This window comes from Typopeltis vanoorti, chromosome 8 (assembly GCF_054136105.1).
Source record: "Typopeltis vanoorti isolate ZY-2024b chromosome 8, IOZ_Tvanoo_1.0, whole genome shotgun sequence".
NCBI classification, from domain to species: domain Eukaryota; kingdom Metazoa; phylum Arthropoda; class Arachnida; order Uropygi; family Thelyphonidae; genus Typopeltis; species Typopeltis vanoorti.
The window spans coordinates 24080763-24095934 of record NC_143556.1 but is presented as its reverse complement, the minus strand read 5'-3'; the positions used below and the strand labels follow the sequence as shown (position 1 = coordinate 24095934).

General features: G+C 35.9%; 1 protein-coding gene across 1 annotated transcript in view; it reads left to right on the top strand.

Annotated features, from left to right (window-relative positions):
- Window positions 1-15172, top strand: part of LOC150103852 (transforming growth factor beta receptor type 3-like) — a 315988-nt gene that overhangs the window by 205240 nt on the left and 95576 nt on the right. Inside the window, exon 7 of the mRNA XM_090397076.1 lies at window positions 13699-13891. Within this exon, the coding sequence (XP_090253202.1) occupies window positions 13699-13891 (193 nt within the window). The remainder of the gene's footprint in view (window positions 1-13698; window positions 13892-15172) is intronic.

Here is a 15172-nt window from a genome sequence, read left to right as displayed (position 1 = left end):
GCTCTTTCTATCGCACTATTCAACAATGCGATCTCACTCAATGCATCTATCTCATCTTTTTTGTTCTCTGAGAAACCATTTATACTATAATTCACACTTTCTACATTCACACTCTCACAATTTTCATGTACAACCTTGCCGTTTCTTGTCATATCCCTATTTCCTTCATTTTGAAGGTTGACAAAAATATCACACGATCCGAAATACACTTCAATTCCGCATTCTCCCTACATTTTCTACACACATTCAATCCTTAACATCATCTAACCACACTCCGACCGCACTCCGCAAAGCGTACATTTCACAGCTAGTACACTGACTCATTTCTTTTATGCTACCATTCTTTGATAACGATGGCGAACCTTCATTACTGGCCGCCATTTTCCTACGCACAGGTGCCATATTTATCTGTAACGTGTTTTGTCAAATTAAACGTTATAACACACCAAAAATAGACGCACTAAAATACGCAAGGCAAACAAAACAAAACTACACAATTTTAAGTAATTTGTATTGATAACTGAAAATGATACTTATCTTATCTGGAGCTTGCACGAACACTACTTATTACGAATTCATCTAGCGGCGACTTCCGACATAGATTATGTTATAAAACACTTTAGTACACTAACCACGTTAATAAAGCTCTAATAATATACCAAAATTAAACACTTAAGTCCATTAAATTGAATCCAAAACACCAATAAATCAACAAAAAACACAAATCTCTCAGGAGCTCTCCGATAGCACGACCGTTCACCAGCTAGCCTCGACACCGATATAACAGACAAAGCATTCACAACTGACACTGGCAACCTATTCCATTCATTCAGCATTCTCCAAGTGAAAATTCTAGTCCACACATCCCTACTTACCAAGCCTTTACTCAATTTCCAGGGATGACCTCTTGTTCTGTACTCTCTAGCCAAGTTCTGAAACATTTCACATGCATCAATCCTTCAAAACCCTTTAAAAGTAAATTGAATGTTTCTATCATATCCCCTTTTTTATCCATCTTTCAACCAACTTCTGTAGTCCCACACTCTCAATGTATCTTCATAATGAATGTTCCACAGACCACTCATCATCGTGGTTGCTTGCCTCTGAATCCTGTCCACTACTTCCTCATCCCCAAGAAATCCTGGAGGTCAGACCTCAGCACAGTAATCCAGACGTGGACATATCAAGACCTTATAAAGAGGAATAATAACTTCATATTCTCTACTTGTCAGCGTGTTCTTCAATAGCAAAGTAATCTTATGAGCTACTTTAGCAACCTTACAATATGTCCTCTAAACTTCAACTCTCTGTCTATCATCATCCCTAAATCCTTATCATCATCTATTTTCTGCAGTACATTTCCATCAATGTGGTATACAGCTTATAATCTATTTATCCCAAAATCCATAACTTTACATATCCCCACATTAAATTGACACCCATTATCATTTGCCCATACTGACAGCAATTTAAACCAACTTGCAAGCTCTGAACATTGCCTTGGTTGACTATTATTCTGCCCAGTTTTTCAGAGAGGTAGTTGTAGTCCAGTTGAGAGGTAATTGTCTTTCTCTCATCATCAGCACACAGCTGAATATTTTCATTCACATTATTTCCTATATGATTTATGCATAAATTAAACAACAGTGATCTAGCAGAGAGCCTTACAGCACACTACTAAACACCTGTTTTCTGTTTGGTTCTGCTCCTCCATATACCACTTTGTGGTATCTGTCCTACAGCCACCCTGTTATCCACATGCCCACTATTATATTCATTGACATATAGATTGGCTTATCCATCCTCATTTTTCTGATTTGTGTAACAGAGTTTCATGTAGTATTTGGTCAACTGCCTTCGTAAAATCCATCAGAATCATCTTGTAGCCATTTCCTTTATCCAACTCAACTGTCATTCTATTATAAAAAGTTAATAAATTACTAAGGCATGATTGACCCTTCACAAAGCAATGTTGCTCTTCATAAAGTACCATATTCTTATCCCTCCATTCTTGAATTTTCTTTTTGACTAATTTTTCTATTACTTTTACCACCACTCCTGAGATACTGATTGGTTGTAATTTGCTACTGCAGTCTTAGAACCTCCCTTATGCAAAGGAATTATTTTTCTCTTTCCAATCCCTTGGAATTCTTCCAGCACTGAGACTGCTCAGCTAGTTTCTTCTCCTAATCTGATTTTCCCTTCCCTACTATGCTGATAACCTTTCTTGCTTGACCCTTGTACTGTTCACGAGCTTGCTGATCAACTTTCTCCTTCTACACCCTCCAGAACATTTTTTTTTTTTTTTGCATCTCAATGATACTATTCATTCTTTTTTTTTTTTTTTTCATCTTAATGATACTATTCATTTATCTAACTCCTACCTGATTTATCTTTCTTACCTTAGGTACAATTTAATTTTGCTTCCTCTAGATGCTCTTTAACTATATCCCATGCACTATTAACATCCTTCCTTTGCAGGGCTTCATGGCAGAGTGCAAGCTTCCTCCTAAACTTGTCATAATCATCTGCTTGTAGTTTCACACATATACCCCTTCTTGACAGAATATTCCTCATGTTTTGAAATCTCTCAGATCAAGATCGTATAGGCTCTTTTCCTAATTGGAGACAATGTGGCCACTTTCATATCTTTCCATCCTGCTATTGTAATCTTTCTTCCTTCCAATCTGTATCTCCATAGTTGAAGTCCCTCATAATAATCACTTGACCAACACTCATTGTACTAATTTACTGATGCATATCTTCCACATCATCCTTGGAAACCCCCCCCCCCCTGGGACATAGCAACAACCAACTGCATATTTTGTCTTATTGGCCTTGATCGTCGGTTGCAGAATTAATCATATAGCAGGTGACATAGAATCTCAGTTAATTGAAAGAGTTAAGAAGAGCCCTTATTATGCATTAAAAATAGACGAGACTACTGATGTTACAAACAATGTGCAGTTAATATGCTACATAGATATGCACATGATAACAACATTCATGATGATATTCTGTTTTGTAGAACTTTGTCATCCCGAACAACTGGAGAAGAAATATTTCATACTCTCAATAATTACATAGTACACAAAGGGATCCAGTTGGAAAAATGTATAGGCTTCTGTTCGGATGGAACTCGCGCTCTTACAGGCAGGCATAGTGGGGTTGCTTCTAAGATCAAAGAAGTAGCTCCGGATATGAATTGGGTGCATTGTTTCATACATAGGGAAGCGTTAGCCTCCAAAGGAATGCCACCAGAATTTAAAACTGTGCTATACAACGTTGTCAAGCTAGTTAATTTTATTAAAGCTCGACCATTAAATAACAGATTATTTTCAGTACTCTACGATGAAATGGGCAGTGAATATACACAACTTTTGCTTCATTCTGAAATTCACTGGCTTTCCAGGGGCAAAGTACTAATAAGGTTATTTCAATTAAGGCATGAAGTTTTATTATTTGTAAATGAACGTAATTCTAATTTTGCATCACTCCTTGTTGACGAAGCATAGTTATCAACACTATCCTATCTCTCAGACATTTTTTCAAAATTAAATGAACTAAATCTCTCCCTTCAGGGAAATTTTTTAACTGTTCTTGATGCCTATGACAAAATAAAGGCATTCGAGAAAAAACTGGTTTTATGGATTAATTATGTAAAAGACAGACAATTTGCACCTTTTCCAACATTGGAATCCTTTTTAGTGAAAATGATATTTTTGTTGATTCTGAGTTTGTGGAAAGGGTTTGTGACCACCTCAAAAATCTGAAACAGAATTTTGAAACATATTTTCTGAATAACTTTTAAAAGGAATTTCTGTGGGTTTGCGATCTATTTCAGGCTTGCAGTCACGAGAACAACCTTTCGTTATCGAAAAAAGAACAGTTAATTGAGCTTTCAAGTGACAGTGGGCTTAAAATGCAATTCCGTGATCTTGGTTTTGCTCGATTTTGGATCTCATCTTCAGTGAGAAGTTAATTTCCGGAATTATCTGAAGAAGCATTGAAAATCATCCCAGTTTTCTACAACCTATCTTTGTGAGAAAGGATTTTCATCGCTCCTTCAAATAAAAACAAAATACAGAAATCATCTTAGTGTGTGTGCCGATCTTCGACTGAAGTTGACCAATATTGAGCCAGATACCCAGCAACTTTGCAAGGGCCGAGAAGCTCAACCATCTCATTAAAAGTAAGTAGTAACATAATTATATCATCTTATTTATTTGTTTAATAAAAATTAAAACTTTGTTCAATGATGATACACTTTTAATTGTTGACTTCCAATTTAATTAATTATGTTGCCATATCTTTCAAAACATGCTTTTAGATTTATTATGTTATAAATGGCATAGTTTTACCAAAATGTTGGTAATTCCTACATAGGTTTTTTAAAAAATATACAAAAAATCAAAACGCCATATAGGGAAATAAATTAAAAAAATAGTATGTTTATTTTTGAAGTAAAACTTTAATTCCAACATTCTAAAATGTTATTTTTCTTGCTTTTTTGTTCGCAAAATCGTCGATCACATTGTCGAAGTTTATTTCATCACTCAGTTGCTGTTTTATAGACAGTAAGGCAAGATTTCACAAACGCCAAAAAAGGTGCTGCCAGGGGAAGATCTTCCCCCCCTCCCCCTAGCTACACCTCTGTAACTTAGTGGTCTGCAGAATTGTTTTAGGCATTTTACTGGTCCTTGGGCTTAGAAAGTTTGAGAAATGCTGACCTAGATCATACATCTTTGCAAAGTGTACACTCAGTAATTAATTCAATTTTTTTGTTTGCTTCAGTCGCCTCCCTACCATGAGCATTCACTACAATAAGTCTACTATAGTCTTTCTTCCATTTTCTTGCCATGCTGAAAGAGCTCTTTGGGGATTACCTTTGGCATGCATAGCTAAGTTCCTCTTTTATTCTAGAGTTTGCCCTCCTTACCTTACTGGTTACCTGTTCAAGGTCTGTGCTTTATACTGCTCATGTTTACTGATCACCACCTTTCTTTTTGAATTCCCTCCACATAGTTTTCATTTTCCATTTAATTCCCACTTGATTCCATTTCCTTACACTACTAATATCCAATCCCTGTAACTTCGTAACTGAAAATTCCACATGTTAAATAATTCCTTTGTATAAAGGAGGCTTTAAGACCTCAGTAGCAAATTATAGACTAATCACTGTCTCAGGAGTGGTAGTAAAAGTATTGGTAAAGTTGGTCCAAAACAGAATTCAGGAATGGATAAGAATATGATCTTCTATGAGAGGCAGCATGGTTTTGTGAAAGGTAAGTCATGCCTTAGTAATTTACTAACTTTTTATAATAGTGACAGCTGAGTTGGATAAAAGGAATGGCTACATGACTATGCCACTGGATTTTGCAAAGGCATTTGACAGAATACCACATGAACCTCTGTACGAAAATTAGAACAAATGGAGATAGATATGAAACTGACTGTATGGATATGAGAGTAGCTAATGGATAGATACCAAAAAAAGTAGTATATGGAGGTGCAGAATACAGGAGACAGCAGGTGACTAGTGTGCTGCAAGGCTCTCTACTAGGACCCCTGCTGTTTAATTTGTGTATAAATGATATAGGAAATAATTTGAAGAGAAATATTCAATTATATTCTGATGATGCAAAATTGGGCAGAATAATAGTCAATTGAGGCGATGTATAGAGCTTGTATGATGATTTAAATGACTCTCAGTACATGCAAAAGATAAAGGGTGTCAGTTTAATGTGGAAAAATGTAAAATCTTGCATGTTATGATAAATAGATTACAAGTTGTGTACCACATTCATGGAACTGCTATGCCAGGGAACTCATGAAAGTAGGAATTTGGGGTGGTAGTAGTAGATAGAAAGTTGAAATTTAGAGTGGATATTGCTAAAGTTGCCAAGGTAGCTCATTGGATTACTTGGCTATTGAAGAAAACACTAACAAGCAGAAATAAGGAAGTTGTCATTTCTATTTGCAAGTGCTTGATATGTCCATCTGGATTACTGTTCAGGGCTAGTCATATGGTTTCTTGGGGATGAGGAAGTTGTGGAAAAGGATACAGAGGTGAGTGACTAAGATGGTGAGTAGCCTGTGGAATGCTCCCTATGAGGATAAACTGAGGATTTGTGGGTTGCAAAGATTGGTTAATAAGTGAAAAAGAGGTGATATGATAGAAACATTTAAGTTAAAGGGTTTCATAGGATTAATAGCAAGGGAAATGTTTCAGCATTTGGTAAGAGCACAATAAGCAATCATACCTGGAATTGGGATAAATAGATAAATAGAATATTAGTAAGCTGTGGTTAGTAAAGATGCAAGGAGATTTTTCACTTAGAAAGTGGTGAATAAATTGAATGAATTACCAGAGTCAGTTGTGAGTGCTTTGTCTGTTAATGGGTTGAAGAGGAGGTACAATAAATGTTGTGTGGATAGTTTGGGTCTCCTATGATAAGTCTTCAGACTCTGCAATTGGAGAAAGGGAGTAAGGGTGTTGTTTCTGAAATCAGAGGAGTTATGCATATCCCAAGATAATGATGCTTGCAGAGGAGTTATACTCCACCAAGATGAAGATGCAAGATAAAATAAGACAGTGGTTTTGAGGAAGTATAATGTGAGGTGCTGATGAAAGGATGAATCATTTAATTGAATGATGCTATAGACTTGGTAATCTGGAGGATAGTGAAAAGGCAATATACAGGCAAATTAGCCTGGCAAATAAGAAAAGAATGACCATTATGGATAATTTTAATTATGGAATATATTAGAATGAAGAGATGGCATCTGGGGACAAAAAGAAGGACAGTGACTTTTTTAAGAGACAGCAGCACTTTTGAGAATCAAAGGCCTTGAATTTGATCATCTCATCACAGACTGTTATTATAAATGGGACATCAAATCCTCATGCAGTTAGTAAAAATGATGGAGTTACCATGAAGTTATCACCTAGATGGTGGTCTGCCATATGAGGACTCCTGTAAGAAAGAGATACATATGAACTACAAGGCTGATGATTATAAAAAGCTCAGAAGGCAGTTTGCAACAATGAAATGATGAATTGGATGGAAAATATGACACAAGCAGCATTGGAGATCAGTGCTGCTTGTGTCACATTCCTGAATTACTGGCAGTTGCATTGTTTGAATGTATTCCAAGGGTCAGAAGGTTTAAAAAGGTAGGTGTGAAATGGATGCATGAGGAGATGAGACATGCAGTTAGGAAGAAGCATTAATGAGGCAATACAAAATGAATAATAATAATCAATTGTATGAAGAGCACAAAGAGCAGGAGATGAAGATGACATGCTTAGTAAGAGTGCAAAAGTGTAAAAAGCGCAGAAGTTAGTTAATGAAGCCAAAAAAAATTCCAGGGAGTATTTTCAATTTGTGGTCATTAGAAGGCAAGTGATTAAGGAAGCATGATATTGGTTGGTGAAAATGATGGAAGGATAACTACTGTGGAGAATATAGTTCAGATACTAAATAACCAATTCATAAAGGTGTTTCATCCTTATGAATGTGACATCATGTAGAACTTGAGCAGTGTGAAGAGTGGAGGAGAGATTGATGGTGAGAGATCATGAGGTATACGAGGCATTGAGTAAACCTGATGTTAATAAAACTGTAGTGCTTGATAATATATTAGTATTGTGCTTAGTTTGAAAGAAGTGGAGAGAAAGAAAATAAATTTTACACTTCATGAGAGAGGAGCCAAGCTGTATGTATATATTATTATTATTATTACACCTTCCATGGAGTCGACAGACTCATCATGGGAGGTTCATTCAACTAACAACATATTTATCATACTGAATCTTAAAATCCTTTACATCCTTGCATTAACTACATATTCTGGTAATGCATTCCATTCACCGATAATTCTCCATGTAAAAAATATACTCTTCACCACACTGTTACATAACTTCGATGGATGGCCTTTCTCACCTTCTACTCCTTTTATAATCCCTCTGGATTAATCCAATAAAATCCTGTAATATATCATCAAAAATAATATAAACCAATGCTTTATGCAGTGGCACAGTCACTTCCTTATCCCTACATGTTAGAGTACTTCTTATTACAGTGGCACTACGATGTGCAGTTTTTGTAGCACTTGCAATATGCCCTCTAAATTTCAGTTTACTATCAACCATCACTCCCAAATCTTGAATTTCATCCACTTCTGCAGTACAACACCATCAATATAGTACAGAGCCTTATATTTCTGCACTCTAAAATGCAATACCCTTGCACTTATTAATATTAAAACTACAATCTCCACTCCTTTGTCCAAGTCAAAAGTCTATTCAAATCTTTCTGAAGGGAATTGATATCAGCAGTGCTACTTATGATTCTCTCCAACTTTGCATCATCAGCAAACAGCTGAGGATTTCCAGTCAGTCCACATGATATATCATTTACAAACAAGTTAAAAAGCAGATGCCCAAGAACAGAACCCTAGGGCACACCACTGGTTACCCTCCTTTTTCGAGACTCTGCTCCAGCATACAACTTTCTGATATCATTCAGAGAGCCAAAGTCCTATCCTCTGCAGTTTGTATACCAACTTATCAAGGGGTAATCTATCAAATTCTTTTGCAGAGTCCAAGAATTCACTGTATCTAACACTGTATATCTCCCTTATCTAATATACTTGTTACCTTATCATAAAATGCAAGTAAATTGCTGAAATAAGACCTACCCTTTACACACCTATGCTGACCATCATAAAGAATGCTATGCCCATCAACCCAATCCTTTATCCTGTTTCTAACTAATCTCCAACACCTTCACTACAAATGCAGACTGGCTGGTGGAGTGGTACTATTTTGCCTTCTTTTCACTCCTTAGGAACCTACCAACTGCATGACTTTCATTAAACAAACAGATCAAGGGCATAGCTAACTGTTGTGCATATTCCTTAAGAATGCGCACAGCAGTTAGCAATAACAATAGTTAAATTCCTACAACTACAAACATACATACATATATGTGTGTATGTTTGGAGTTGTAGTTCAGGTGCCTTAGAAGTTAGCGATGATAAGAATCAGAATTGGAGTGACAACAGCAGCATCCTCTTTGATAGGTAGCATGGCTTTGCTAATGGAAGATTGCATTTCAGCAGTCTGCTTACTTATCTTAAGAAGGCAACAAATGTAGGAGACAAGGGAGATACATACACAGTAGTATATTTAGATTTTGCAAAGGCCTTTGACATATTGCCACATGACAAGCTGGTAAATAAACTGTAATGGATGGAGTTAGATAGTAGATTAGTGCGCAAAGATTGGCTGTCTTATAGGTATCAGCAATTTGTGCATGGGTGAGTTATCACCCTGAAGAGGAAAGTCTCTGGTGGTGTGCCTTAAGGGTCTGTTTTGTGGCCATTGCTGTTAATGATATAGGGAAAGGTTTGAATAGTGATATATAGTTGTTTTCAGGTGATGCAAAGTTGGGAAGAGGAGTATAGAAGATGTGGCTCTGCAAGATGACTTGAATAGACTGGGTGAATGGACCAGTTTTCAGTGTTGCAAAGCATAAGGTATTAAAATTCAGAAAGCAAAAATGGAATGCATAGTATAACATGTGGGAGGGATATCTTAGAGGAAGTGAAGTAAATGAGGAATCTGGGAATGATGGTGATAAGGACCTGAAATTTCAGTGATACATTGCTGTGGAAAATCTATTTGCTAAATGAGCAGTTCATAAAGGTATTTCATTATTATTCAGAATATGCTGAATGTTATCATGCAGAACATGTTGAGTACAGTGGGAAGAGTTGGGGAGGAGGAATTGATAGCGAGAGCAGAGGAATTATTATATATTCCAGAATGGTAAAGAACCTAGAGAAGCAATATTAGCCTTTAGAACAATAATAGTCTAAAGGGCTGAAGGAAAGAAAGCTACACACATTGCTGTTATAGATTTAGAAATAGCATTGAATAGCCTACAATAGAACAAGTTTTTTTTTTTTTTTTAAATAATGAAGAAAATTAGAATAGACAAGCGATAGAAGACTAATTAAGAAATTATATTCCAGCCAGAAAATAAGGTATGAATACAGGGAAACGAAGCAACTGCAGAAATAAAGAAAGGTGTAAGACAGGGTTGTTGCATTGTCATCCTTGCTTCTCAGCCTGTATATAGAGAATGCAATGAAATTAATAAAAAAAAAAAAATGAACGAGTGGGTAACCGTAGGTGGAGTGCAGATACATATCTTTGCTAATGATATAGCTTTATTAGCTGAGAATGAACAAGATTTGAAACAGATATTATCTATGATGAATGATATTTTATCTGATTATGGACTTAAAATAAATGCAGAAAAAAAACTAAAATAATAGTGGCATGTTCAAAAGAATGAACTAAGGTAGATAAAATAGTGATTACAGGTAAGAATATTGAACAAGTAAAATCATTCATATATCTTGTAGGAACTGTTGAAGAAGAAAAGATGTAAATTGGAAATACTAAGAATTGCTGTGGTAAAAGAAGTACAAGTACATTACCGATTTTCCAGCACCCTTGTTCCAGATTAGCCTTGCTGGATTAACCATTTTTCCAGAGCAACAGAGGTCAAGTAATAATAATTCATCAGCACTGCTGATCCACTAATTATATCTTTTTTTTTTGTGTCTCTAAAGTATCATGTAAAAACTGTCAAGTAATTGATTCGCTCTTGTTCAGAATATAACTAGGATTAAAAGTAAGCAAAATAAGCCAAGAATGACTCAAAATCAAGGGATCGCCATCGAGTGCAAATGTAAATTAAAAATTAGAAGTATGCATCACAGACAACGGCATTTGCAGTGATCCAGTGAACTAGTTTGATGGTTGTGGGAATTTCAAGTGTGCTCTCATAATTTTGTCCAGGTGTTGACCATCTATAGTCAGTAGCAAAATCAGCTTGAAAGCACCAGTTCTCATCTGGTCACTGAAGTTAAGCACACCTGAGTCCAGTTAGTATTTGGGAGGGGGTCACTTAGGAACCCTGGGTGCCAGTGTGAGATATCCACCTCCTTGCTTATCGGAGGCCTGAAGTGGCTTGAAAGAGCTCCATGTTTGGTCTCTAGAGCAGGGTTTCTGGACTATGTAAAAGATAAATCAAAAATACAAAAAACTATATAAAATTGATAAAAATAGAAAAAAAAATCCTTAGGAAAAGAGATAATTTAATTACAAGTAAAATAAGTAAAGACATATGGAAAAGATTTTAAAAAAATAATTGTTTGTAGCATATTCTTATGTGGTTGTGAACTTGGATTATAACAGCAGAAGACAGGAAAAGAATTGAAGCATTTGAAATGTACTACTAGAGAGTATTGCTAGGAATAAATTGGAGAGAAAGAAAAACCAATGAAATATTGCATGAAATAAGTATCGAAGAAGACAATCATAGAAAAAAAGATGAAATTCCTGCGACACATATGGAGACATAACAAATAGATTATAAACATTTTAGAAGGGAAGATACCAGGAAAAAGTAGAAGAGGATGGATGAAATATACATTCTTAGAGAAGGTTTTGATTAATTGTAAGAGATTATCAACTACTAAAGAGGAAAGCCAGAAATAGGATGACCTAGAAGAGTGAACTCTCCATAGTGACAGGGACTCTCCCTTAGAATAATGATGATAATTATTATTATTATTATTTGCAGTATCTCCATGGAGTCAAAGACTCATCACAGGAGATCCCATCTTTACCATTATTCACACGATACATATCATACTTCTCCTTAAACTCATTTACCATTGGGGCACTCACAACTACTACTGACAATCCATTTTACTCATTCACCACTCTCACTGAAAAATCTATCAACCACACTCTTACACAACTTTTTTGTTTATGTTTTCATCACATCCTCTCTCCTCTGCTTGTCTACTAAACTCTGCAACCCACACTTCAGTCTATCCTCATAGGGAGCATTTCACAGACCTGTCACCAGCTTGGTCACTCATCTTTGAATCCTCTTCACCATCTCTTGATTCCCAAGAAACCCAGGCCTAATCTATGGAGAGTAATCATGATACAATGAAATCATAGTCTTATAAAGAGGGATAATAATCTCCCCAGTTTTACTTGTCAGTGTATTTTTCAGTATTCAAGTAATCCTTTAAGCTATTGTTCCAACTTTTGCAATATGTCCTCTGAACTTCAAGTCTCTATCCACCATCATCACCACCTCCAAATCCCTGTCCTCATCAATTTCCTGCAATCCAGTACTCAGTATGATACAAAGTATATAATCTTTTCATCCCAATCATCTGTAAATCACACTACAGGATGATTTACATAAATGATCCTACAGGATATCTACGTCACCTTTATCAACTATTGCCTTCCTTAGTTTTGCAATGCCAGCAAACATCTGAATCCCTGTTCATTAATATATAGAAGTTCAAGAGTAGATTCCGTGGTATGGACCCTGAAGCACTCCACTAGTTATCATTGTTCACCTTAATTCTGCTTCACCATATACTAATCTCTGATGTCTGTCTATTAACCACCTCTGTATTCATGCCATCCAGCTTCATATCCATTCCCATTTTGCTCCAGCTTATGTAATGCTTGTTAGCTAAACTCGACAACCCATATACCTTCAATCTATTCTCATTGGGAGTATTCCACAGACCTCTCACCAACTTGGTCAATTGTCTTGGAATACCCCCCCCCCCACCACCACTTCCTGATCCTGGGGGTGACCAAATATGCACACATTAGTCAAGATGCAGCCAAATATTAGGATAATGTGAGGATAGCATAGTGGATTAGGACAATGATTAGGAGGATACTGATGTGTTTAAGTAAGGAAGTTATGGTTCCACTCTATAGGACTTTGATCAGGCATATAGACATTTGTGTACAGATTTGGTCACCTTGTTTTCAAAAGAATGAAGAGATATTGGAAAGGATCCAGAGACAATTGCTAAGATGATTTTAGATCTGGAATGTTTTGTATGAAGAAAGAATGAGGAAAATGAAATTTGCAGAGTCTAGTGGACAGGAGGGAAGAATATGATTGGAGACATATAAGTTGGTAAGGGATCATTATGAGATTAATGTGGATGAGGTATAGAAGAGGGTACAATAGCCAACCCTGGAAATTGTAAGGAGACTGTGAGCAAGGAGTTGAGAAGTAGGTTTTTTGCATGCAGAGTGGTAGGTGATTTGAATGCATTTTCTAAAAGTATGTTAAGTGTGGGAATAGTGAATGTATTTAAGGCACGGTATGATGAACTATGTGTGTGTATATGTGTTTGGCAGGGGGGCTTCTATGATGAGTCAAAAGACTCATCATAATATCAATAGTGACCATTCAATATGTAACTGTTTCTTCTTTCATCAGTTCGTTAAGGTTATCCTTCGTTATCATTCTTTCTTTTGCTCACTACATAGCAAAAGAGCTCTCTGGAATTTCTCTTAGCCTGTTCTCTCATAATCCAAAAAAAAAAAAAAATTTTAATTTTAGGTTAAGATAGTTATCAACTATATATCATCAGCTTCATATATATATATATGTATAAAATTAAATGTACATTGTATTATGCATGAAAATACAGTATCCTGCAACTTTGTTATGTTTCTGTAGGTTAAAATAATTATTGTCAATTAAGAAAATGTTTTTTTTTAAAATATGATTTTCTACTTTTGCCTTTCATTATATTAAACATTTTCTTCTTCTTTTCTAGGGTCATTCATGTAATAGAACTCTTGTCTAGTGCAAATAACAGTGATGTAGTTGTTTATATTCAGCCTCAAGGAAAAAGGACAGCAGTTGATAATTCATACTTTCAAATGGACTTACTTGTCATTCTTAAATGTCATGTACCAGTCAGATGGATTATACAGTCATGGGGAATACAAGGCACCTTGGATGTTGTAGTGTGTAATATTTTAGCACATAGACTTTGTTTCTTATAAAGCATAAACTGAAATTTTATGTGATGGTTTAAAATTTTAATAAGTTTATGCATTTATTCTACCATCATCACTATTGTGAGATACTAGAGAAACTCAAATTTGTTATATAATTTATGTATAACAAAATTTTATATAATTATTTTTATCAATTTTTGCAATTGCAATAATCCATTAGGTATCCAACCACAGTGGAAGAGCAGTTTGCTTGTTGGTCAGTTGAAGGTACAATTACATGGTGCTGTACCAGGAGACAATTGATAAACTAACTCATTCAACTGTGGGTTAATTGAGGGCACACTCATGTGAGGGCTGGATAAGTGATAAGTTCCCTTTATGCAACTCAGCTGTCACTCTGTTGTAAAAAGTTAGTAGATTACTAATGCATGACCAACTCTTCACAGAGTCATGCTGACCCTCATAGAGTATCATATTCTTATCCATCCATTCCTGAACTCTCTTTTTGACCAACTTTTCCAGTACTTTTACCACCACTCCTGAGATACTGATTGATCTATAATTTGCTATCACAGACATAGATCCTCCTTTATGCAAAGGAATTATTCTCTTGAGACTTTGCCTGAGCTGAGACTTAAACAGCCTAGTCAAAGTCATTGCTGGTTCCCCTATGCATTCTCTTAATACGTGAGCTGATATTCCATCCAATCCCCCACCTGTATTTGCATTCAATTTATGCAATTTCCAAAGTACCTCCAATTCATCAACCCCTGTTCTTACATCAGTAAGTGTTCCCTGTTACCTCTGCTTTAATATCTTCGCTTGGATGATATATATGTGCAAAGTGGTCATGGAGTAGCTCAACAATTTTGCCTGCTTCTGTAACTTCTCTACCATCTGCAATTATTAAAGTTATCCTTCCCTACTTGCCATTTATGACAAAAACGTTTTGGGATTTCCTTGCCTGCTCGGCTAATTTCTTCTTATAATCTGATTTCCCCTTCCTTACCATGCTGGTCACCTTTCTTGCCTGATCCTTGTACTATTCATGAGTTAGCTGGTCACCCTTCTCCTTATATACTCTCCACAATATTTTTTTTTTTTTTTTTTTTTTTTTTTTTTTTTTTTTTGTGGCTCATGCTTAATGATACTATTCATTCATCTAATGCCTACCTGAGTTATCCTCCTCACCTTGGGTATACAGTGTGATATTGATTCCTCCAGATAACCCTTGAGTATCTCCTTTGCACCATGAACATCCTTTGCATATCTTTATGCCCTATTCAA